Below are 25,209 nucleotides of genomic sequence, written 5' to 3' on the forward strand. Positions count from 1 at the left end.
GGCATTTAGGCACATTCCTATGTTTGTTTCCTTTGTGTAGACTGCAGTGTGGAAACCTCCGCCCTTTTCCATGACTGTTACATCTAGAAAAGGCAGCTTCCCATCCTTTTCCGTCTCGTAAGTGAAACGCAGCACGGAACTCTGCTCAAATGCCTCCTTCAGCTCCTGCAGATGTCTGACATCAGGTACCTGTGTAAAAATGTCGTCAACATACCTGCAGTATATGGCCGGTTTCAAGTTCATGTCGACTAAGACTTTTTGCTCGATGGTACCCATGTAGAAGTTTGCAAACAGGACACCTAGGGGAGAACCCATAGCGACCCCATCTACTTGCTTATACATGTGCCCATCCGGGCTCAAGAAGGGTGCCTCTTTAGTACAAGCTTGGAGTAGTTTCCTCAGAATACTTTCTGGCATGTCAAGAGGAGTACAGGCTGGATCACGATACACTCTGTCGGCTATCATTCCGATTGTCTCGTCCACAGGTACGTTGGTAAACAGCGATTCTACGTCCAACGAGGCTCTTATCCCTGTGGCCCGTGCGCCCCGCAGTAAGTCCACAAATTCCTTTGGAGACTTCAGGCTGAAGGCGCAAGGAACATAAGGAGTCAGCAGGCCGTTGAGTCGCTTCGCCAATCTGTACGTGGGTGTGGGTATCTGGCTAATGATTGGCCGAAGTGGGTTTCCAGGCTTGTGCGTCTTGACATTTCCATACGCATATCCAGGTTTATATTCCCCAATGATCTTTGGCAGGTGGAGTCCGGATTTCTTGGCGTTCACAGTTTCGATCAGTTTGTTGACCTTTGCTTTTAATTCGGCTGTAGTGTCCTTCGTTACCCTTTGGAACTTAGTTTGGTCAGAGAGTATGATGTTCATTTTCGCCAGATATTCGTCTTTTTTAAGAATGACATATATTGGCGACTTGTCACCTCTCCTGACAACTATCTCCTTGTTCTCACGAAGGCTTTTAGCTGCCGCTCTAAGCTCGGGGGACAGTATGGTGCTTCTGTAGTTGCCTCGATTCTTTCCTCCTTCTGCAATAAGTTCTGCTTGTAAGGTATCTTTGGTAGTGACCTTCTTTTGTGTCTCGAGGTCGAATATGTCGTCCAACAGAATTTCCAACTCCACTTTCCGGGCCATTTCACTCGGTCTGGACATAACATGACAGTTTATGCCCAGATTTAGGAGAGTGACTTGGTCCTCAGTGAGGTTAATTCCTGCAAGGTTCAGGAAGCCATCTCTTGGTCGTGGAATTGCCATAGGTCCTCCATATAATGTTGTTAGTTTCTTGATAATCCTTGTTTCAGTGCTGAGGTGATGTTGGTCTGTGAGGATGTCGAGGTGTTGTTCAATGCGGGTACGGATACTATGGTCGATGTTGCTATTTCTCCACTCGTTTGTAGCATGAAGTAGTTGCGTTTTTTTGTCTTTGATTTCATTCTCTGCCTTGTATATCTGATCACGAATCAGATCCTGGCGATATTTTATCGTGAAGGCTTGATTCCTTGCTGCTGGGTCGTGCACTTTAACATTAGTATATTTTGGTAGCAGTCTTTCCTGTAGACATATTTTATTAAATATGACCGAAAAAGTAAGATTAATAATTCTAACACGAATTTTCTCAATCTTTCGTACATTATGCTTCACTGTTGGAGGTAAATCAAAAATCACTTCTCCAAAATTCATTTTTATTTCTAGTCTGACGCGACACGGGCGCGTTTCGTAAAACTTGTTACATTTTCAAAGACTTCACAAATACACAACTGATTAAAACTTGCGTTTCCCTGATTTTATATCTACATTTGAGTGAGGTGGGAAGGGTGATGTGGCATTACATTTGAGTAAGGTGGGAAGGATGATGTGGCATTAGAGGATATTAATAGGGTATTAAAAGTATCAACACAAGACAGAACACGAAACAATGGATATTGAATAGAAGTGTTTGTAGAAAGCCTATTGGTCCATATTTCTTGATGCTTCTATATTGGAGCGGAGTCTTGAGGTGGGTAGAATATAGTTGTGCAATAATTGGCTGTTGATTGCTGGTGTTGACTTCTTGATGTGTAGTGCCTCGCAAACGTCGAGCCGCCTGCTATCGCTGTATCTATCGATGATTTCTGTGTTGTTTACTAGGATTTCTCTGGCGATGGTTTGGTTATGGGAAGAGATTATATGTTCCTTAATGGAGCCCTGTTGTTTATGCATCGTTAAACGCCTAGAAAGAGATGTTGTTGTCTTGCCTATATACTGGGTTTTTTGGAGCTTACAGTCCCCAAGTGGGCATTTGAAGGCATAGACGACGTTAGTCTCTTTTAAAGCGTTCTGTTTCGTGTCTGGAGAGTTTCTCATGAGTAGGCTGGCCGTTTTTCTGGTTTTATAGTAAATCGTCAGTTGTATCCTCTGATTTTTGTCTGTAGGGATAACGTTTCTATTAACAATATCTTTCAGGACCCTTTCCTCTGTTTTATGAGCTGTGGAAAAGAAGTTCCTGTAAAATAGTCTAATAGGGGGTATAGGTGTTGTGTTAGTTGTCTCTTCGGAGGTTGCATGGCTTTTCACTTTCCTTCTTATGATGTCTTCGATGAAACCATTGGAGAAGCCGTTATTGACTAGAACCTGCCTTACCCTACAGAGTTCTTCGTCGACTTGCTTCCATTCTGAGCTGTGGCTGAGAGCACGGTCGACGTATGCGTTAACAACACTCCTCTTGTACCTGTCAGGGCAGTCGCTGTTGGCATTTAGGCACATTCCTATGTTTGTTTCCTTTGTGTAGACTGCAGTGTGGAAACCTCCGCCCTTTTCCATGACTGTTACATCTAGAAAAGGCAGCTTCCCATCCTTTTCCGTCTCGTAAGTGAAACGCAGCACGTGTCTTTGAAACGTGCGTGTAAGTGTCTTTGAAATCAAAGACAAAAAAACGCAACTACTTCATGCTACAAACGAGTGGAGAAATAGCAACATCGACCATAGTATCCGTACCCGCATTGAACAACACCTCGACATCCTCACAGACCAACATCACCTCAGCACTGAAACAAGGATTATCAAGAAACTAACAACATTATATGGAGGACCTATGGCAATTCCACGACCAAGAGATGGCTTCCTGAACCTTGCAGGAATTAACCTCACTGAGGACCAAGTCACTCTCCTAAATCTGGGCATAAACTGTCATGTTATGTCCAGACCGAGTGAAATGGCCAGGAAAGTGGAGTTGGAAATTCTGTTGGACGACATATTCGACCTCGAGACACAAAAGAAGGTCACTACCAAAGATACCTTACAAGCAGAACTTATTGCAGAAGGAGGAAAGAATCGAGGCAACTACAGAAGCACCATACTGTCCCCCGAGCTTAGAGCGGCAGCTAAAAGCCTTCGTGAGAACAAGGAGATAGTTGTCAGGAGAGGTGACAAGTCGCCAATATATGTCATTCTTAAAAAAGACGAATATCTGGCGAAAATGAACATCATACTCTCTGACCAAACTAAGTTCCAAAGGGTAACGAAGGACACTACAGCCGAATTAAAAGCAAAGGTCAACAAACTGATCGAAACTGTGAACGCCAAGAAATCCGGACTCCACCTGCCAAAGATCATTGGGGAATATAAACCTGGATATGCGTATGGAAATGTCAAGACGCACAAGCCTGGAAACCCACTTCGGCCAATCATTAGCCAGATACCCACACCCACGTACAGATTGGCGAAGCGACTCAACGGCCTGCTGACTCCTTATGTTCCTTGCGCCTTCAGCCTGAAGTCTCCAAAGGAATTTGTGGACTTACTGCGGGGCGCACGGGCCACAGGGATAAGAGCCTCGTTGGACGTAGAATCGCTGTTTACCAACGTACCTGTGGACGAGACAATCGGAATGATAGCCGACAGAGTGTATCGTGATCCAGCCTGTACTCCTCTTGACATGCCAGAAAGTATTCTGAGGAAACTACTCCAAGCTTGTACTAAAGAGGCACCCTTCTTGAGCCCGGATGGGCACATGTATAAGCAAGTAGATGGGGTCGCTATGGGTTCTCCCCTAGGTGTCCTGTTTGCAAACAGGACACCTGTTTGCAAACAGGACACCTGTGACAAACAGGACATGGGTACCATCGAGCAAAAAGTCTTAGTCGACATGAACTTGAAACCGGCCATATACTGCAGGTATGTTGACGACATTTTTACACAGGTACCTGATGTCAGACATCTGCAGGAGCTGAAGGAGGCATTTGAGCAGAGTTCCGTGCTGCGTTTCACTTACGAGACGGAAAAGGATGGGAAGCTGCCTTTTCTAGATGTAACAGTCATGGAAAAGGGCGGAGGTTTCCACACTGCAGTCTACACAAAGGAAACAAACATAGGAATGTGCCTAAATGCCAACAGCGACTGCCCTGACAGGTACAAGAGGAGTGTTGTTAACGCATACGTCGACCGTGCTCTCAGCCACAGCTCAGAATGGAAGCAAGTCGACGAAGAACTCTGTAGGGTAAGGCAGGTTCTAGTCAATAACGGCTTCTCCAATGGTTTCATCGAAGACATCATAAGAAGGAAAGTGAAAAGCCATGCAACCTCCGAAGAGACAACTAACACAACACCTATACCCCCTATTAGACTATTTTACAGGAACTTCTTTTCCACAGCTCATAAAACAGAGGAAAGGGTCCTGAAAGATATTGTTAATAGAAACGTTATCCCTACAGACAAAAATCAGAGGATACAACTGACGATTTACTATAAAACCAGAAAAACGGCCAGCCTACTCATGAGAAACTCTCCAGACACGAAACAGAACGCTTTAAAAGAGACTAACGTCGTCTATGCCTTCAAATGCCCACTTGGGGACTGTAAGCTCCAAAAAACCCAGTATATAGGCAAGACAACAACATCTCTTTCTAGGCGTTTAACGATGCATAAACAACAGGGCTCCATTAAGGAACATATAATCTCTTCCCATAACCAAACCATCGCCAGAGAAATCCTAGTAAACAACACAGAAATCATCGATAGATACAGCGATAGCAGGCGGCTCGACGTTTGCGAGGCACTACACATCAAGAAGTCAACACCAGCAATCAACAGCCAATTATTGCACAACTATATTCTACCCACCTCAAGACTCCGCTCCAATATAGAAGCATCAAGAAATATGGACCAATAGGCTTTCTACAAACACTTCTATTCAATATCCATTGTTTCGTGTTCTGTCTTGTGTTGATACTTTTAATACCCTATTAATATCCTCTAATGCCACATCATCCTTCCCACCTTACTCAAATGTAATGCCACATCACCCTTCCCACCTCACTCAAATGTAGATATAAAATCAGGGAAACGCAAGTTTTAATCAGTTGTGTATTTGTGAAGTCTTTGAAAATGTAATAAGTTTTACGAAACGCGCCCGTGTCGCGTCAGACTAGAAATAAAAATGAATTTTGGAGAAGTGATTTTTGATTTACCTCCAACAGTGAAGCATAATGTACGAAAGATTGAGAAAATTCGTGTTAGAATTATTAATCTTACTTTTTCGGTCATATTTAATAAAATATATATATATATATATATATATATATATATATATATATATATATATATATATATATATATATATATATATATATATATATATATATATATATATATATATATATGTATTTTTTTTTTGGGGGGGGGGGGGGGGAGGGCATAGGTGAAGTGTCAATTTTTATAACTTTTTGAGGTGCTAAATAGTCTTTTCAACTGCCTACTGCTAAAGCAACACCCATGATTGTCACATAATATATATTTATAAACAACCAGCAACTTTGCCAAATATTTGCAGGCCAAAGGAAGCAAGATAAATTCTTATGTAACTCGTGTAATGTATCCCTGCAGACTATCTTTCACAGGTATAGAATTCATCAAAGGAAAATTTTAATGTAGATTTACATTTGAAGCAAATTTTGGTAGGAACATGGAAGGCATATAGGCAAGACAGGAATAATATAAGCAAGGAATGAAATGCTCACCATTAGGGTCAGTCTTCTTATAACAATTTCCTGCCTCAACATAGTTGGTAGCTGCATCCAGACGAGATCCAGCTTTGGCATGCAATGATGCAAGCTCGGTAAATGCATGTCCAGCCGAGTTCCACTTTTTGGCCATCTTAAACTTATTTGCAGCTTGTTGATATAGATCCATGGCTTCATCAACCTTTGAAGGTCCCCTGAAGAAAAAAAATCAATGTGACATAATTCAATACAGTGAAATAATATTAAACACCTGGATTTTTTTTTTTTAGGACATAAATTTATAACTTGTCTAGATCTGCCGCAAGGTGATACATGTCATATATTCAAATATCTAACCTTTTGGTTTACACACATCTTGGTTAACCCCTGCCACCTCCCCCCCCCCCACAATAGGAAAAATCAAACTAGAGATGACAAGGTTTATTGGGTCACAGGATTTATCCTAAAAATACAAATAATGTGAACTGTCAATATGTAAATGAGTGGTGTTATTTTGTAAAGAGTGAGGTAATATTACTGTACATTAATTTATAATATTGCAGATATTAGGTTTAAATATATAATAATTCCTGTGTAATAATCAGTAAACAGTGTAAAATTGTCCCTACAAATGCACTGTACCGGGATAGGGTTCTGGGAGTTTCGCATTGCAGGGAATGTTTAGGTCCCCTCCAATACAGATTGTGTGCTTTTCTCCTACCACCCCCCTTCCTTTTGTGTATTTTTTTGTGCTTTATGATGTATTTGAAGGTTACAAGATATACATTGGTTGATACAAAAAGTGCTCAAAGGTTATGGATCTCTTCAAGCTCCTCTGCTTCCAGACAGGAACCGAGGATGCAGCAGGCATTTCCCCTCTGGATCGCCACGCTGAGGCGCTGAAACAGAGAACTGGCAGTTCTTGGGTCTCTGCTGATGTCAATGAGCCTGGAGCCCAATTCCTTGAGAAATTCCAAGGCACTCTTACCCCAAGGGCCATGCATCTCAGATGCTATGGGAACAAAGGTGTATTGACCTACCTGTCGCCTGTACTCGAGTGATTTTGCCGTTTCCCTGTGGTTGGTCGCCCCACCTGCTTGATCAGCACCGAAGTGTACATAGGTGTCAGCCAGGGTGGATACACATGTGTAGTCCCACACCAACTGTTTGCCCCCTTTTCCAAGGGTATATAGTGATGCTATCAGGGCGAAGTGCTGGGTCATTCGGGTTTTGGTCCCCTAAGATGCGAGGTTCTCTCTCCGCTGGGCATTGAGCTCAGACGAGGCTTCTCTTGATGACATCATTGACCTCATTGTGTCTTGCATGCCAGCCCTTTGTGCTTCCACAATGTAACCCATGCAGCCCATATTGGTCTGCTTCCACCCTGTTGCAAATACACTTGTATTCAGTGTGAATTGGGGCACCAAGGCGGAGGGCCACTGCTACACGAAGGGATTCTGGATCTAGATGCGTGCCCATTGCCGACATTGGGGTTGCTAATAGGAAGTCACCTGCATGGGAAGCTGCTACAGCTCTAAGTCGGGCAGTGTCATGAGGTGTTGTCGCAGCTTCTTGGTCGACAATAGGGCGATCCCAGCTAGATTGCTCATGGGCTTCAGAAGGTATATGACAGCATATTCTGTATTGATTATTTTCTTGTTTAGGGCTTCTATCCCTCTGACTAGTGCTCTTGCATCTGGGTTTAACTTGAAGAGCTCTCCAAAAGTCATGTTCTTTCGAGGTGAAGAAAAAGAAATAAATAACTGTAGAATGTAATACACTTATTATAAAATTACACATTTCAAACCTACATGGTTCATTCTCAAGTGATGTGACAGTACAGGACATATTGTATTTATACCATTAGGGGGCCAGGTGTAGACAAATGGATTGAACAATGGGTTATATAGGGGTATACAAATGGATTGAACAATGGGTTATATAGGGGTATACAAATGGATTGAACAATGGGTTATATAGGGGTATACAAATGGATTGAACAATGGGTTATATAGGGGTATACAAATGGATTGAACAATGGGTTATATAGGGGTATACAAATGGATTGAACAATGGGTTATATAGGGATATACAAATGGATTAAGAATAAGGCATAAAGGAGTAAAGAGTAGAATAAGGCGAAATAGGGTACAAAACACATATAAAGATTAATCAGGTACAGTGGGCGTGGCATGTTGAGCAGTGTCTTCTATGTTGGCATCTTCGCATTCTGGTCGTGTTCTTACTCTCATGGTGGGTAGAGTGAATAGTTCTGTAATTTCGGTATTTATGTTGGGTTCTATTTTTATGTGGATTGCTTCAAGAATTTGTAATCTTCTTAAATCTTGAGTTTCATCTATTATACAAGTGTTTTTATTCAGCATTTCTCGTTAGGATGATGTCTGACTGCGGTAAAGGGATCTCCGTCAGCTTCGGGCTGTTTTTAATAAAAAGGTTGGTAGTCTTCTCTGTTTTATAGAATATGATTAGGTCAATGTTTTGGTTAGGAGTAATGCTTTTTTCTCCTTTATGGATTATTTCTTTCATTATTCTTCTTTTTTATGTTCACTGTGCATAGTTGATTTGTAATATAATTTTATTGGAGGTGTTGTGGTTTCTGTTCTAGGTTCAGGATTGTACCATCAGTCCAGATGTCTTCTTATAGTAGTGTTTATTTCTGTGTTGCTATATCCATTGTTCACCAACACCTGAGTTACTCTTTCAAACTCCCTACTCACATTGCTCCATTCGGAGCAGTGGGTAAGTGCTCGACGAATATAAGCATTGAGAACATTGGCTTTGTATCTTTGGGGGCACTCACTCCTACTGTTTAGGCATAATCCTATGTTGGCAAGCTTAGTATATATGCTGGTGCTTAACCACTGCACTGCGCCAAACGACAAATGCTGTTTTGAGAGTTGTCCATTTTTTTTTTAATTAGCTATACTGTATTTTAATATTTTTTAATGTTTTCATCACTTTGTGTTTTAAAATTAAAATAGTTGAGTTTGGAAACATTTTTACATTAACTTTACCTGAACATTTATAAAACCAACAAAAATATGTCCTTAACACTTTAGCGCTTTGGGCGAGCGAGCATTTCTCCTAACCTAGTGGTTTTGGACGTTCTGCGGGAGCTTGCGGTAATACTGAAAAGTGTATACTCTTTTCAACTTTGTCACCTTAATTTTCGTCCTAGGTTTTCCAATTTGATATCAATGTGTTCGCAACAGAATTCTCTACACGATTAAATGCATATGATGTCCGAAAGCCCAGCTTACCACCCGCAGCAAACAGAGAAAGTGAGAGAAAGTTACACAAGAGCGTGCAAGAGCGATAAAATGTGTACATTCTTTTCACTTTGGTCACCTCAATTTTCGTCCTAGGTCTTTCATTTAGGTATGAATGTGTTTGCAATAAAATTCACAACAAAAGTGTATGCATATAATGTCAAAAACCGTGGTGCACTCCACCTGCCGACGTGATGAAAACAGGTGATGAGAGCAGGGTGGAGGGCCGGACCGTCCATTAGAGAGCGAGGTAATACTGAAAAGTGTATACTCTTTTCAACTTTGTCATCTCAATTCTCATCCTAGGTTTTCTAATTTGATATCAATGTGTTTGCAACAGAATTCTCCACACGATTAAATGCATATGAAGTCCAAAAGCCCGGCATACCACCCGCACAAAACAGAGAAATTGAGAGAAAGTTACCCGAGAGCACTAAAGAGCAATGAAATGTGTACACTCTTTCACTTTGGTCACCTCAATTCTCGTTTTTGGTTTTTCATTTTTATATCATTGTGTTCGCCACATTCTCATTCAGATTCTCTACAGGAGCATATGCATATATAAAGTCCAAAACCATGGCGTACCACACACAGTAAACAGAGAAAGTGACAGCGCGTTACCCCAGTGAGCGCTAATGAAGAGCAATAAAATGGGTTTGCTCATTTCAACTTTGTTACCTCAATTCTGGTCCTAGGTCTTTCATTTTGGTATCAATGAATTCGCAATGAAATTCCCTAAAGGCGTATGTGCATATAAAGCCCAAAAGAATGGCAAGAAAGTGAGAGCAAGTTACCCGGGAGCGTTAAAGAGCAATAAAATGTGTACACTCTTCACATTGGACATCTCAATTCTCGTCCTAGGTCTTTCATCTTGATATCATTGTGTTCGCAGTAGAATTCCCTACACGATTAAATGCATGTAAAGTCTAAAAGCCCGGCATACCATCCTCAGCAAATAGAGAAAGTGACAGAGCGTTACCCCAGCGCTAATAAAGAGCAATAAAATGGGTTTGCTCTTTTCAACTTTGTTACCTCAATTCTGGTCCTAGGTTTTAGGTTTTTCATTTTGGTATCAATGGATTCGCAATGAAATTCCCTTCAAGGAGCATATGCATATAATGTCCAAAACTGCGGCGAAAGCAGGCCAATTTTTTTTTAATTTTTGACTCCATACTTCGTCATCGGTGGCTATTAAAAAGTAAAATTTTGACTCCATACTTCGTCATCGGTAGGCGAAAGTGTTAACAATTGTACTATGAAGTTTTTGCCAAAAACAGGTGCATAGTGCAGGGGTGAGGTTCCTGTTTTTGTTATTAGTATATCCAGGAATGGCAGACTGTTATTTTCACGTGTAAATCGGAGTACAGTGGAACCTCGAGTGACAAGTGGCTCCAGTTATGAGTATTTCGGGTAATGAGCAAACCACTCGCAGAAAATATGTCTCGACTGACGAGCTTTTCCTCGATTAACAAGCATTCCCGCTGGTTCTCGGACACCTCCGACGACAGTTTTGTTGTTGTTTCACAAGACGAGTTTTCCACATGACGAGCTTGGTGCCAGAACGGCTCAAACTCGTTAATTGAGGCGCCACTGTACTGACTGACTCTCTAGATGGCTTTTTAGATCAATTGGTTCATCTGAGTCTTTTACCATGACGAATATGTCGTCTACATAACGGCAGTATACAATTGGTTTTTGCCTACTACTGAAAACTATCGCAAGCCATTTGAATCGTGGCCGGCACCCTATGTTGTATATGTATGCCAGGCGCACAGTGGGACGTGTTACTCAGGTCGTATATATATATGCCATGCGCCGTTTTAGGGTTAACATCATTAGTATACAAACCAAGCAATAATAAAGCAAACACTCTAATGATAATGACCACTGTCATTCACGTGATCATTAAATTACGGTGTCTGCATGTTGAGAGTTAAAAATAGAAAAGATAAGTCATCTAGCTTTCAACTCGTACCTTCCAGGGAGCCACAATTTTCTGGACATGTAGGACATCGAATCCTGTGGTCCTGGGTTCGATCCCAGGCGCCGGCGAGAAACAATGGGCAGAGTTTCTTTCACCCTATGCCCCTGTTACCTAGCAGTAAAATAGGTACCTGGGTGTTAGTCAGCTGTCGCGGGCTGCTTCCTGGGGGTGGAGGCCTGGTCGAGGACCGGGCCGCGGGGACACTAAAAAGCCCCGAAATCATCTCAAGATAACCTCAAGATAAGACATCTTCACTCCTAACTATAACAATGCTAACATATGGTAAAGATTTGGATAGGTCAGGAAAAAGTTGGGAATGGGCATCTCTTCATAAAAGCACTAATATCCAAAAATATCCCAGAATGCAGACCAATTACATCATGACATTCAACACCTCACACAGAGAACAGAGAATATACAAGTTTACCTTTTGGTTTGCTATACTCAGGGACAGGAAGGCTCTTAGGCTTACACATGTTATATATAAGTATCTACATTTGTGTTCACCATCGTGAACCACTAAACTGCTACGATGAGTAGCAGCTTACTCTTAGGCTTACCGAGGCCCCCCCCCCCTTCCCCCGAGAGAAATTACTAACCTTCCCCACAATGCAACCCACAACAATTTATATTTTATTATATATATATATATATATATATATATGTGTATATCACGAAAATAAACATGTGATATATATATATATATATATATATATATATATATATATATATATATATATATATATATATATATATAATCACATATATATATAATCACATATATATATAAAATAAAAAATAAATTGTTGTGGGTTACATTGTGGGGAAGGTTAGTAATTCTAGATGAAGTGTAGTAAAATTTGCATTCAACACAACAATCATGATACAAGATGATAGCAGTGAACAGTGTCTAATTCCTTGCTACTCATTTACAACTAGGCGAACTAGGCATCAGGTGAAATCTGGCCTAACTTCTGAACTGCCGGAAGAATTGAACTCGTCTTTTCGGCTTTGACCCAACTGCGTTGACCACCGCGTTAAAGGGCATTTCTTTCGCCCCATCCCATCCCAAACTCTTATCCTCATCCCTTCGAGGTGCTTTATAGTTCTAATGGTTTAGCACTTTCTCCTGATAATTATCATACCGTATCTTCAATAATTGTCATTACATTGGATTAGGAGAGGTTTGGCAAGTTTAAAGTGTACCGGTGACAGCGCGACTACTCCTTCGGGGTCTTCTGAACACCAGTGGAAACCAAGGCCAACGTTCATAGCCAACTTTATAACTCTAATTATCCGCATACACGTCCACAGCTTCACGTGGCTGCTGTATGCCGCCGGACAACAGTTACAATGAATGTGATCAACTTCTTGAAACCAGAAATACAACGAACTAAATAAGCACTATGTTAATATATATATCCACAAAAACCTTGTTAACCCTCTTTCCTAAAAACATTATCTAAACACATTGAAATAAACGTGTCGTCGGTTAGTGAGTGATATGGGCACCTTTAACAGCCAATAATATATTGGATATGCACAATAAATGAAAGCAAATATATGAGTACTGTTGAAACAAGACCTAGACACCCTCCCACTTTCCACCAAGGAAATAACCTTACCCAAACAGAGAGCCGAGAAAGCCTTTGGAGGAACTGAGCTTCTTCTCAGCCTCCGCCATCAGCTGCATGGCCTTCTGCTCCGCGTCAGCCATTCTCAAGGTAAAGATGAACCAATACGTCGTTATACTCGTCGCCCAGAAGGAGACAAAGCTCGTCTGCCTCTCAAGTATAAGCGGCAGACTGGTGATTGTGCACTGTCTTAGTCATGGGATCCACTTCCATATAATGCCGCCACTTACATACTACAACACCCTACATTGAGTCTAGAATCCTAACCTTGTACTGACTCAAGTCGTTTATATGGAGTATTGACTAATCGATTGTATATACTGTAAGCCCTCAATAGATGGCGCTGCCATCGCCTCTCTCATCTGTCATCACAAACTATTTTGTATTGTCTAACAATAAATAACTCGAAACTTTTCCTAAATTTTTCTCTACTCAAACTTACCATAAATTTAGTTTAAAAGGAAAGAAACTAATTAATTTTCAGTATTGATTTACCATCTCTGCTGTTTATTTTACGAATTGCGAATCCTATTTATTTTGAGCGAAGCAATAACAATAACAATAACGAATCAATATATTTTGGACAATTTTTTTTACATTAAATTAAATCAAATCTAAATCTAGATACATCTTAAATCATCAAAATCATTGATGTTTTTACATTCATGTAAAGCCAGTAACACGCATAGCGTCTAACCGATCATTTTATGTAAGTAATTTCATGCAAAATTGAGAAATGTTAACAGGTATTTGTTTATTTTATTAAAAAGCTTAGGTATACACAACAATGTGCTGCTACCCTATTCTATATGAAATATTACACAGCGTAGATCCAAAATTAGCTATAAGTTCATCTAATATTCCCGTCTCACAGGATGGTTCAAATCAAATCAAATGTTTATTCAGGTAAAAGTACATACACTTATATGCTGTGCTTACTATATTAATCTGCGATGTTAAATGTTGTATTGTGACTTGTGTATCTGTACTCACTGAATTTGTGCGCCCCTTGAGGGACTTGAAATAGAGGGGGGGGGGGCTAGAAATAGCCTAAGCTACTCTATCCCTTTGAGATGTATCTTTTTTCTTGTCTTAATAAACATACTTGAACTTGAACTTGAACATACATAAGATGAGTTACAAAGATAATATTGGATTTATAGATAGAGCTAGTTTATGCAATGCCTAAAACCACTGATACGCAAGCCGTTTCGGGCAAGGTGTGGGAAAACTTCAAGAAATTAACTTGAGTGTAAGATCTCTAAGTAAACACTTTGATGAAGTTAGTGCCCTAATTCAAACAGATGACATCAGATTCTCCTTTGTTATACTTACTGAAACGTGGTTAAAAGAGGATACTATACAACTCTTTAACATACCAAGCTACTCAGCGCTGAGAACTGACATGCTTAAAAGTAATTAGAGCTCTCTCTCCCTGTGGAGAGTTTATCTTTGCCTGTTTCCGAGTCAAGGGTGCCGAGGTTGACCTGACTGTGGGAACAGTTTACAGAATTCCTAACACTGATGTGTCTGAATTCAACTGTAACCTTAGAACTCTATTACTAGCTAACAGACTTAATAAAAACCAACTAATAATTTCGGGGGATTTTAATATTGACCTCTACGAGCCTGATAACCCTCCTACTGCTAGTTGTCCTCAACTGCATGAATTCCTGCTTTCTCATACCCTTAATCACTTAACTTACTAGAATCACTGATACGACTGCCTCTACTCTTGACCACATCTGGACTAACATAACCTCTCCACTTAGTTCAGGGATAATCATTGATAGGACCACAGACAATTACCCAACTTTTCTCCTAATCAACATTAATAAACCTCTCTAGATACAATGATGAGAGGATATACCTCGCTCTGCCCTGGTGACGCTCTATTACTCCCTCATCTATCCTTATCTCAATTACGGTATTTGTGCTTGGGGTTCTACTTCACAAAATCATTTACGTCCTCTAATTACCTAACACAAAGCTGCTATTAGGACAATATCCAACTCTGGCCCCAGACAGCACTCGGTACCCTTACTCAAATCTTTGAATATGTTAGATATTAAGTCACTGCACATCCTCTCTTGTGTACTCTATATATTTTAAACTCTCAACTGTAATGCCAATCCTGACCTTAAACGCTTCCTAGAAGGTTAGATGTATTTTTTTCCTTGTATCAATAAACCTACTTGAACTTGAACTTGGTTGTAACCCATGGGCAGTTGAACCCATGGGCACTACAGCAGAAACAAATGCCTATTTGACATTCCAAGAGTGCGCCTTAACCAACTAAGAAATGTTCTACAAATCAAAGAACCCAGAATGTGGAATGACTTTCCCAATCATGTTAAAGGCTGTACCTCTCTCAACCAGTTTAAGAGAAAAACTAAGTACTACCTTACGGAGTCAGAGGTCACTCCCTGCAATACCTCAAATCTTACCTTACTGACAGACTCCAGTATGTTTCTGTGAATAATTCCATTTCTCCCACCCTACCCATCAACATTGGTGTTCCACAGGGCAGCATACTTGGCCCTCTCCTCTTTCTCATCTACATTAATGACCTTCCAAATGCCTCCCAACACCTCAAACCAATTCTATTTGCTGACGACACGACCTTCATTTACTCCAGTCCTGACCCCCCTTGCTCTTAATATCACAGTGAATACTGAGCTAAATAAAGTCCATCTTTGGCTAACTGCGAACAAACCCACCCTTAACATTGACAAAACTTTCTATATTTTGTTTGGTAATAAATCCTCAAATCAAATAAATCTCAGGATAAATAATACCCAAATTTGTAACAAAATAGATGGCAAATTCATTGGCGTTCTCATTGACCGCAAGCTGAATTTCCAGGGACGCATTCTAAATATATCAAAAAAAGTTTCAATAACTGTTGGCATTCTTTCTAAGATCAGATATTATGTTCCTCGCCCTGCCCTGGTGACGCTCTATTACTCTCTCATCTATCCTTATCTCAACTATGGTATCTGTGCTTGGGGTTCTACTACCCAAAATCATTTACGTCCTCTAATTACCCAACACAAAGCTGCTATTAGGACAATATCCAACTCTGGCCCTAGACATCACTCGGTACCCCTACTCAAATCTCTGAATATGTTAGATATTAAGTCACTGCACATCCTCTCATGTGTATTTTATATATATATATATATATATATATATATATATATATATATATATATATATATATATATATATATATATATATATATATATATAAAACGCTGAACTGTAATGTCAATCCTGACCTTAAAAGCTTCCTAGAAGGTTGTAACAGATCCCATGAGCACCACACAAGAAACAAATACCAATTTGATATTCCAAGAGTACGACTTAATCAAACTAGAAATGCTCTACAAATCAAGGGACCCAGAATGTGGAATGACCTTCCCAATTATGTTAAAAACTGTACCTCTCCCAACCAGTTTAAGATAAAAATTACCTAATTAACTCCATGTAACCTACCTCACCCCAAAATGTCAACCCATGTCTTCTGTATTAAACAATGCTGTTGAGTGATGTCTGGGGCCAGACTTAGATATTGTTCTAATAGCAGCTTTGTGTTGGGTAATAAGAAGACGTAAATGATTTTGGGTAGTAGAACCCCAAGCACAAATACCATAGCTGAGATAAGGATAGATGAGAGAGTAATAGAGCGTCACCATGGCAGGGCAGGGTAGAAATAGCTTAAGCTACTCTATCCCTTTGAGATGTATTTCTTTCTTATCTCAATAAACATACTTGAACTTGAACTTATACTAGCTCTATCTATATATCCATCAACTTTTGTATCTCACCTTGTATGTATGTACTTTACCTGAATAAATATTTGTATTTGTATTTGTATAAGAAGGTTTTGGTGGTTGACAGTGTCAAAAGCCTTACGTAGATCCACAAATAACCCAACAGGGAACTCATTTACAATACAATACAATTTTATTTAGGTAAGGTACATACATACAATAAATATTTACAAGGATTGTTTAACTTATAGGTATAGCTAGTACATACAATGCCTAAAGCCACTATTACGCAAAGCGTTTCGGGCATGAATTTTTATCAAGAGCTGCATGAATCAAGTTAATCATACTAATAAGTGCATCGTTAGTGCTTTTTTGGGTCTGAAGCTATATTGACAAGAGCTTAGTATATTGTGTTTGGCTAAATAAGAGTAAAGCTATTTGTAGATTAGTTTTTCAAATATTTTTGACAAGTTTGGCAGAATTGATATAGGTCTGAAGTTGTTGACATCAGTGAGAGTTTAGTTAGTTTAGGTCATTTATTATGCACCCCATACCCATCTTGTGGGCGGTAGTGGAAAGGGTTACAGAGGCACATAATGGGCTCAGGGACTGAACCCCACAATTCATTTAGCTAAGCAAGTTACAATCTTGATGAGCTAGTTACAAAATTCAATATAAGTCGTCACATCAACAATGGGTTCGTGAGATCACCACATTTATGGACTGGGGTTACTCTCGCTTTTTTTTAGAATATCTGGAAAAGTTTGGAGTTCATGTGACTTATTGTAGAGCAATGCAATGGCAGGGGCTAAAGATCTGGAGGCTTATTTGTAGATTAGAGTTGGCATCTCCGCAAGGGCACTAGACTTGGTCTTAAGGGAAAGGATTACCTCATTTACACCAGTGGAATTAGCGGGCGTTAGGTACAGAGACTGTGGGTAGTTACCTGTAAGATAGTCCTGAACATTAGTACTGGAAGATGGAATATCATTAGCAAGGGATGACCCAATGGATGAGAAGAACCTATTGAATTCAATAGCAGTATCAGTGGCTGAAAGCAGACCATCGTTATTGGACAGGATTATTAGTTTGTTATTTAAATTTTTTTTTATCCCAATATTTGTGAAATTGTGCTCCATGTTTTCTTGATGTTACCCTTTGTTTGAGTAAGTTTATTTTCTGAGGTTGGAAGAAAACGTGCTCAGATTGGGGACTTGTTTATTTTATAATGAATAATAAATTAATATATAAAATTAATATATAATAAATTAATTTATTATATAAATTAATAAATAAATTAATAGATAAAATTATTATTATATAATAAATAATAATAACAAATAGTATAATGATAAGCAATTATTTTAATGAATCCAATAGCTAATTTGGATGAATGATAAATAATTATTGACTAGTGCATAACAATAAAGTATTAAGGAATAATTATAATGAATAATCCTTAATGATAAAGTAGAGATCAATTACAATTAATAACTACATCCATAGGTAGTAAATGAAAGTTGCATTAATTAGACTAATTACAATTCATGGGAATATTTCTTAGCTATCTGCAGGCTTATCACTTTGGGGGTTCCGGCGGAGCACCCCCAAAGATACAGCAAATGTTTAGCATGCTAGAGCAAGTGCCCCTTGAGCACATCTGTGGGCCGTCCCTTTCAAAAATAAAACAGGGGATGCAGAGGATCCCGGGAGGAGGGTGGGCGTTATGTAAGAGCAGCTGCTGGCTTGGGGAAAGGGCCCCACGCCGTCTCCGTCCCGGTTTATATAACCTCGGGTCAATGCGCGCGCAGCTTGGGGCGGTTAAAGTCGGCTTCCAGACATACGTTTTCTTCCACTCAGAAAACCCACCGTTTTTGGGAAACAGTGTTCTTTCTTCGTAGTATTTAATTTTGGCTCTTCTAATTATTTTAGTTAGTAATGATGAGTAATTCTTTGAAAATTCTTTGGAGACGATACCTAACTTATACTTCTTCTCAAGTTCATGTTTTTTATTAATAGATTTAAGTATCCCCTTTGTAAGCCAAGGATTGTTTAGCCTTTTAGTTGTGACTTGTTTCGTTAGCATAGGACAGTGGGTGTTATAAAGGCTGAGAGTTTTTTGAAGAAATGATTGCACTGCTAGGTTGACGTCCCTTATGTTACCTAATTCGGACTCCCAGTTGGTATTAGCTGCAGCAGCTATAAAATAAGCTGAATTACCAGCTTATGATTATTCAGCTGTTATTCCACGGTCATTCAGGGAAGAATTGAGGTGAGCTTCAGTGGTTATTACATAGGTTTTTCCAGTGTCAGACTTCCTAGCTATAATTTTACCATCTCGCACAAAACAATGTTTAATTGCAGAATAATTTTTGCGGAATCCACGCAGTTTAAGTAAGAGATTTTGTCTGAATCTGGTCAGACATTCATTCACATAAACAGTAGATTTACTAGAGACTGCAGAACTAATAAAGTCTGAGAAAGGAAATCAAGTGAGAACATGAAATGTAAGACTATTAGCGTCCACAAGCAAAATCTAGGTACAGCACAAGAATATCTTCCAATATTCCTGAGTGTATGAAGTAATTACAGAGCTCAAAGTACCTCACACCATTTGGTCTGAAGTCACTTATAACAGGGCAATCACAGATATAGTGTAGGAGAGTATGTCCCAGCTCTTGTTCACATAGTTTACAATTGTAATGTTCATCACTGGGGGCTTAATTACCTGCAGCCACCTGCCATAGATATCGATATCCCAGCCTAATGCTGTCAGTTACAATGTCACACTGCCTAGTGGATGTTGTATGCTGCCCGTACATATAATTCTCGGTTCTAAACATGTCATAGCTCGTTATACTCGTGCTTTCTGGCCTTTGTGAGTTAATGACTGCTCTTCTATCTTCTCTAATTTCCTGTAATATCGTGGCTTTTACAGCATATTACATAGCCAAGATTGGAATGCCTGATTTAGATTGACTCATGGGGTATCAGAGATATTTATTTCTGGTGTGGTAATTATGGGTTCTATTATGATATGTAATTATATATTATAATAAAATAATCTATAATCTATTATAGTAAATAATAATGAGGCCTCACTATTCTTGCTTATAATGTAGAGGTCGCAGGTTCAACTGAACATATTTTTTTACTCACAACCTTCGGATACGCAACATTTTGGCAAGTATATATTTACAAATAAAATATTTACACATTTAAGCATATTATATATACGGTCTTGGCTTTGGAGGGAGGAGAAGCGAGTGAGGTCAGGGGAGTATGCCAGCGACCAGTGTTGAGAGTTTACACTGGTGAGCTCTACGTCCAGCTGAGACTGTGAGTAAACTCTAACTACAGTTAACATTTACACCTGGTTATGACCCGTGATGGTGGCATGTTAGTTACTGGGGTCAATTGTTAGGTATACCTTACCCATGGTGCCGGGTGAGGTCACCTTATCCATGGTGCTGGACGAGGTCACCTTATCCATGGTGCCGGGCGAGGTCACCTTATCCATGGTGCCGGGCAAGGTCACCTTACCCATGGTGCCGGGCGAGGTCACCTTATCCATGGTGCCGGGCGAGGTCACCTTACCCATGGTGCCGGGCGAGGTCACCTTATCCATGGTGCCGGGCGAGGTCACCTTATCCATGGTGCCGGGCGAGGTCACCTTATCCATGGTGCTGGCGATGCTGGGAGAGATAGTGACCTTACCCCATGGTGACCTCTACATTACCCATGATGCTGGGTGAGGTTACCCTACCCATGGTGCTGGCAAGGTCACCTTGCCAGCACTGCTTATCCGAATTACCAGATATATGGGAAGGACCCCCTGCCGGATAAGCCAGACATGCTGATAAGCAGAATTCTTACCGAGGAAGTCCAAAAGTTAACATATTAAACAATTTTTTTATTGTTTTGGATTGACTAGGTGGCTCCCTTGTCACCTAGTGCAGGCTAGGTAACCTATGTTTCATTGTTACCTTGGTTACCTAATCTCTCCATCCCTTGCTCCACTGTACTCTGGCTATGTCTGCACCTGTATTGTAAACTTTTGCTTTCACTGTACCTGAGTGTACCTCAAAGTAATCTACCTCATTTATTTATTTATATACAAGAAGGTACATTGGGTTTATGAGAGTACAGAGACTTGAAGTTGTAAAGCTACTAGCATGCATAGCGTTTCAGGCAGATCCTTAATCTAACATAATTTTAAGAAGTTAATTTCTAGTACAGTAAAATTACAAAAATATTTACAGGTATAATGTAAGAAAGCATTAAAATACATTGTAAGAAGGTATAAAAATGCAATGGAAGAAAGTATAAACAAATACTGTACATTGTATAAGAAATTTGACAGAAAAAAAGAAAGTAGGTACATTAAAGTAAATTTAAAAGATTATCCACAGGTACATTTTAGCATAATTTGAGGAATATTGCAAGATATAATATAGCAAACTATGTGTATAACATGATTCAAGATGGCAGCAATGATTACAATGGTAAAGTTGAATGGCATAGGTATTGTACATATATGGGGGACTTGGGTGGCACTAGATACAGTGCAAGTTTCAAGCACTAGGTAGGAAACTATGATGCTATGAATGTTATGAATCATTTATTTTAGTGTAAATTTTTTTAATTTTGCTTAATTTATTTTATTCTAAACATAATCAGTTTTTATTAAATCCTTATTTTTACTTGTCTTCTGTATTCTACTTGTCTAATTACATTGATTCTTAGTTAATTTTTCTTGTTCTTTTATTTGCAATTTTTGCTATAGTTTTTTAAATCTAGAATTTATTTTGTAATTGCTTCTAATCTCATTATTGTACTGAAATTAGTTTATTTTATTTTATTTTCATTACAGTGCATCATTAATTGTACCTTTGCCATTTTACCATCAAACAGCCTACTTATGCAACCTAGTATAGACCCAGAACTAAACCTCTTAATAAATAATCTATGACACTCATCACTTTAATGATCAAAATTGCAGGTATTATACAGCATACACTGCCTTAACACATTATCACAGTGTATCTGTAATTAACTTGAATGTTAGATCTCTAAGGAAATACTTTGATGATGTTAGTGCTCTAATTCAAAGAGTTGACAACAAATTCACCTCTATTATACTTATGGAAATGTGGATGAAAGAGGATACAACACAACTCTTAACATACCAAACTACAGTACTCGGCAATTCACAACTGTCGGCCAATCCAGAGGTGGTGCGGGGACTATTCTTTACTACCACCAAGAACTGACAATTCGTATGAATTCGTGCTTGCTCATTCCCTTAATCACTAAACCTACTAGAATTACTGAAACAACTGCATCTATTCTTGACCACATCTGGACAAACATAACCTCTCCACTTACTTCAGGGATAATTACTGATAGGACCCCACATTTCCTCTAACCAACATTAACCCTTAGACCGTGCATATTGGGGGCCTGGTAGCGAACAATATTCAAATTATGTAAAAAAACTTAAAAATATTAAACAAATTTCCAACTTATTGGCTTCAGTGTTGTGATACTTTCATCAAAATATTTTCAAAAATTGATTTTAGACAAATTTTTTAAAAATAACATTTTCTTGATAAGGAGAACAGCTCCTAATAACTGGAACTGAAGGATTATGCTGTAATAAAGAGATGCAAACACCTGTCTGACACTCAAAGAAGAAGAATAGTAGTAAGAAGTGTCCACAAAGTGGATATGCAGTTGTTGCCTTTATATCATTGCTGAGTAATACATAATAACACAAATAATAATGAATAACTAAGTTAATATGATCTATTTTGTTATATATCATATAAATACATTGTCCAATGTTAATATATGTTACTTTCATCAATGTCCCCAAAATATTTTTTTTAGGGGATTTTTTTTTTTTTTTTAAGATTTTAGTTTTTTTCTCCTTTGTTTATTATATGATTTTGTTGTAACCTTTACATCCTGGAGAATGCATATGTTTCCCTAATTATGTGAAGATAGAATGAAATTGGTCAACAAATAAATCAGTCACAACTCGCAAAACTTGGGACTTATAATTTGTTTTGGTTGATTTTTTCTCTGATTTCAAACTCTATTTTCTTTGTCTCTTTAGGTTCCTTTGATGATTAGGGACCATATTAGGGCTTTTTCACTTATATAAAGTATACCCTAAATATATCCCCTAAATCATTATAATTACAGCATTATAATTATCCCTATATTTTGTGTTTTTGGGGGGTTATTTTTTCTTGACTTCATTTCAACTCATATTGACCTACAACTTTCACATATTCGAGTACGAATGCCAAATAATGTTTATTAAAACATACAATTAAATTAACAAATTAAAACTACCTTTATTCATTGTTGATAACTTCAACTTCAATTATCTCTGAAAATAGAGTTTTAACTTTGAGTGCCTTCTAAAATATCAGTTTTTGACCGATTCTCACTATTTTGACATACAGTAGTAGATCTTTTCTATGTTTAGTGTGAGTTTGTTGGTTGACATCCATAAGGGGACTCTTTTTAATTTGTTATTTACAACATTATTTAGTGTGTGTGGATTGGGGTCTGAGTAGATGAAGGTTGTATCATCAACAAATAGCATAGATTTAAGAATGTTAAGGGACATTTGGCATATTATTGATGTATGCAGTATAAGAAATAGGAGAGGTTCTAGGATGTTGCCTTGTGGCACTCCTACAGTTGATAGTAGAGTGAGGAATAACTAGGATATAGACTACTACTTTGACTAGAGCTTAGTTAATTTCTGTGCTATTATTATCTAATAAGTTAACTAAGTTATAAAACTAAATACAGGAGTACCTCGGTTTAAGAGTTTAATCCGTTCCAGGAGACAGCTCTTAATTTGAAAACTTGTAAACCGAAGCTAATTTCCCCATAAGAAATAATGGAAAATAAATTAATCCGTTCCTGACTACCCAAAAACCTCACTTTAAATTTAATTTTATACCTAATTCGTATAAAAGTACGAATTGTAGTGTATCTACACTACAAAAGTATGTTCAAGTTATTACTTACCCTTGCTGATGACTGCTGTTGGCGAATGGAAGATGGTGAGGAGGAGGGAGAAGGAGAGGTATTCACCTAGTTATGTTTGTGGGGGTTGAGCTCTGCTCTTTCGGCCCGCCTCTCGACTGTCAATTAACTGTTTAGTTACTACTTTTTTTTTTCCACACACACCCCCAGGAAGCAGCCCATGACAGCTGACTAACTCCCAGGTACCTATTTACTGCTAGGTTACAGGGGCATTCTGGGTGAAAGAAACTTTGCCCATTTGTTTCTGCCCCTTGCGGGAATCGAACCCGCGCCACAGAATTACGAGTCCTGCGCGCTATCCACTAGGCTACCAGGCCCCAGGTGTTGATGTTTGGAAGGGGAGTCCCATTCCATTATAACAACAGGCAATGATGACATTTCTGGGGTACTCTCTCTCTCTTACGTTTTGCAGGCATACCACTATGACCTAGTTGGGGCTCACTGCTTGTTTGTCTCGCTAAAAATCTGTCTATCGATACTTGTTTTTCCCTATGTTTTAACACTTAAAGTGAGACATCACATTGTCATTAAAAAGATTAACACAACGGCCTACTGCAGCTTTATCTTGGGTAGTCGTTTCAGCAAAATTCTGTAGTTCTTCCCATATTGCACACATTTTCGTAATGATGAAGTCATTAAGTCATTGTACTCACTCGACTCACAACTATTTTCTTAGGTTAAACTTTACCACTGACTTTCTAGGGACCCATGGCGTGATAAGTTATAATACTGTAATGACTTTTATATTCAGAAATAACAAAATCACAAAAACAATGCAATTCTTTACAAAGAATTCAAGCGCAGTTGTCACTGGGCAGGACACACTGGTAAACTGAGGCGCACCACGTGCTCGTCAACCCGTACGTGTATCAACAAACTCGAGAACCGAGGCAAACCTCAAATACCGAGTGAAATTTTTTGGAGAAATTGAGCTCAAAAACCGAAAAATTTAAAAGTGGAGCATTCGAAAAGTTTGGTATTCGAAAACTGGTGTTCCACTGTACTTGTATCCATGGGCAGGCAGAAGGGCTGTTAGTGCCACTCGTGTCCACAAATGGGCTGCTGTCCATGGTGTCATTGTGTGCATGGCTGTTGTTGTACGATGGTTAAGTAGTCCAGCTGTTTACTGTGGGGGCACCGCGTTTGATGTGGGCGACGGCTGCTTGCGTAGAATGGTTGCGACCCGTGGCCGACCTCTTAAGTATCTGTGGGGTGTGCACGCGCAGCCCAGTGCAATTCGATTCAATCGTTTTCCTCATACAGAAACTCCCGCTTTTGCAAGCAGGATCATATACTAGTGTACAGTACTGTACTGTAGTAGCTGAGGTATACATTGAAAAATTACAGTAAAAGGAGTTAACATAGGTAATTACAGTCAGGTAATTAAAATCACATATCATCTCATAGGTTAAGATGGTGATACAGTAATGAGAAATTATATTGATGAAGTTATTTTTAGATAGTACAGTACTA

General features: G+C 39.1%; 2 protein-coding genes across 5 annotated transcripts in view; one reads left to right on the top strand and one right to left on the bottom strand.

The window, feature by feature from the left end:
* The window catches only part of alphaSnap (Alpha-soluble NSF attachment protein), a 42,314-nt gene extending 29,090 nt beyond the window's left edge, over positions 1-13,224 (bottom strand). Inside the window, exons 1-2 of the mRNA XM_069329875.1 lie at positions 12,881-13,224; positions 6,000-6,196 (exon numbers count right to left, since the gene is read on the bottom strand). Of these exons, the coding sequence (XP_069185976.1) occupies positions 6,000-6,196; positions 12,881-12,972 (289 nt within the window). The 5' untranslated portion in view covers positions 12,973-13,224. The remainder of the gene's footprint in view (positions 1-5,999; positions 6,197-12,880) is intronic.
* A 5,482-nt stretch (positions 13,225-18,706) lies between these two features.
* The window catches only part of lama (lamina ancestor), a 50,368-nt gene continuing 43,865 nt past the window's right edge, over positions 18,707-25,209 (top strand). The window contains exon 1 of one of the 4 annotated variants that reach the window (XM_069329878.1): positions 18,707-18,937. The gene's annotated coding sequence lies outside the window, so the exon portion shown is untranslated. Of the gene's footprint in view, positions 18,938-19,864; positions 20,005-25,209 lie in introns of those variants that run through there. The other 3 variants (XM_045751571.2, XM_045751568.2, XM_045751569.2) reach the window with 3 other exon arrangements.

Source organism: Procambarus clarkii, chromosome 23 (assembly GCF_040958095.1).
Source record: "Procambarus clarkii isolate CNS0578487 chromosome 23, FALCON_Pclarkii_2.0, whole genome shotgun sequence".
Lineage (NCBI taxonomy): Eukaryota > Metazoa > Arthropoda > Malacostraca > Decapoda > Cambaridae > Procambarus > Procambarus clarkii.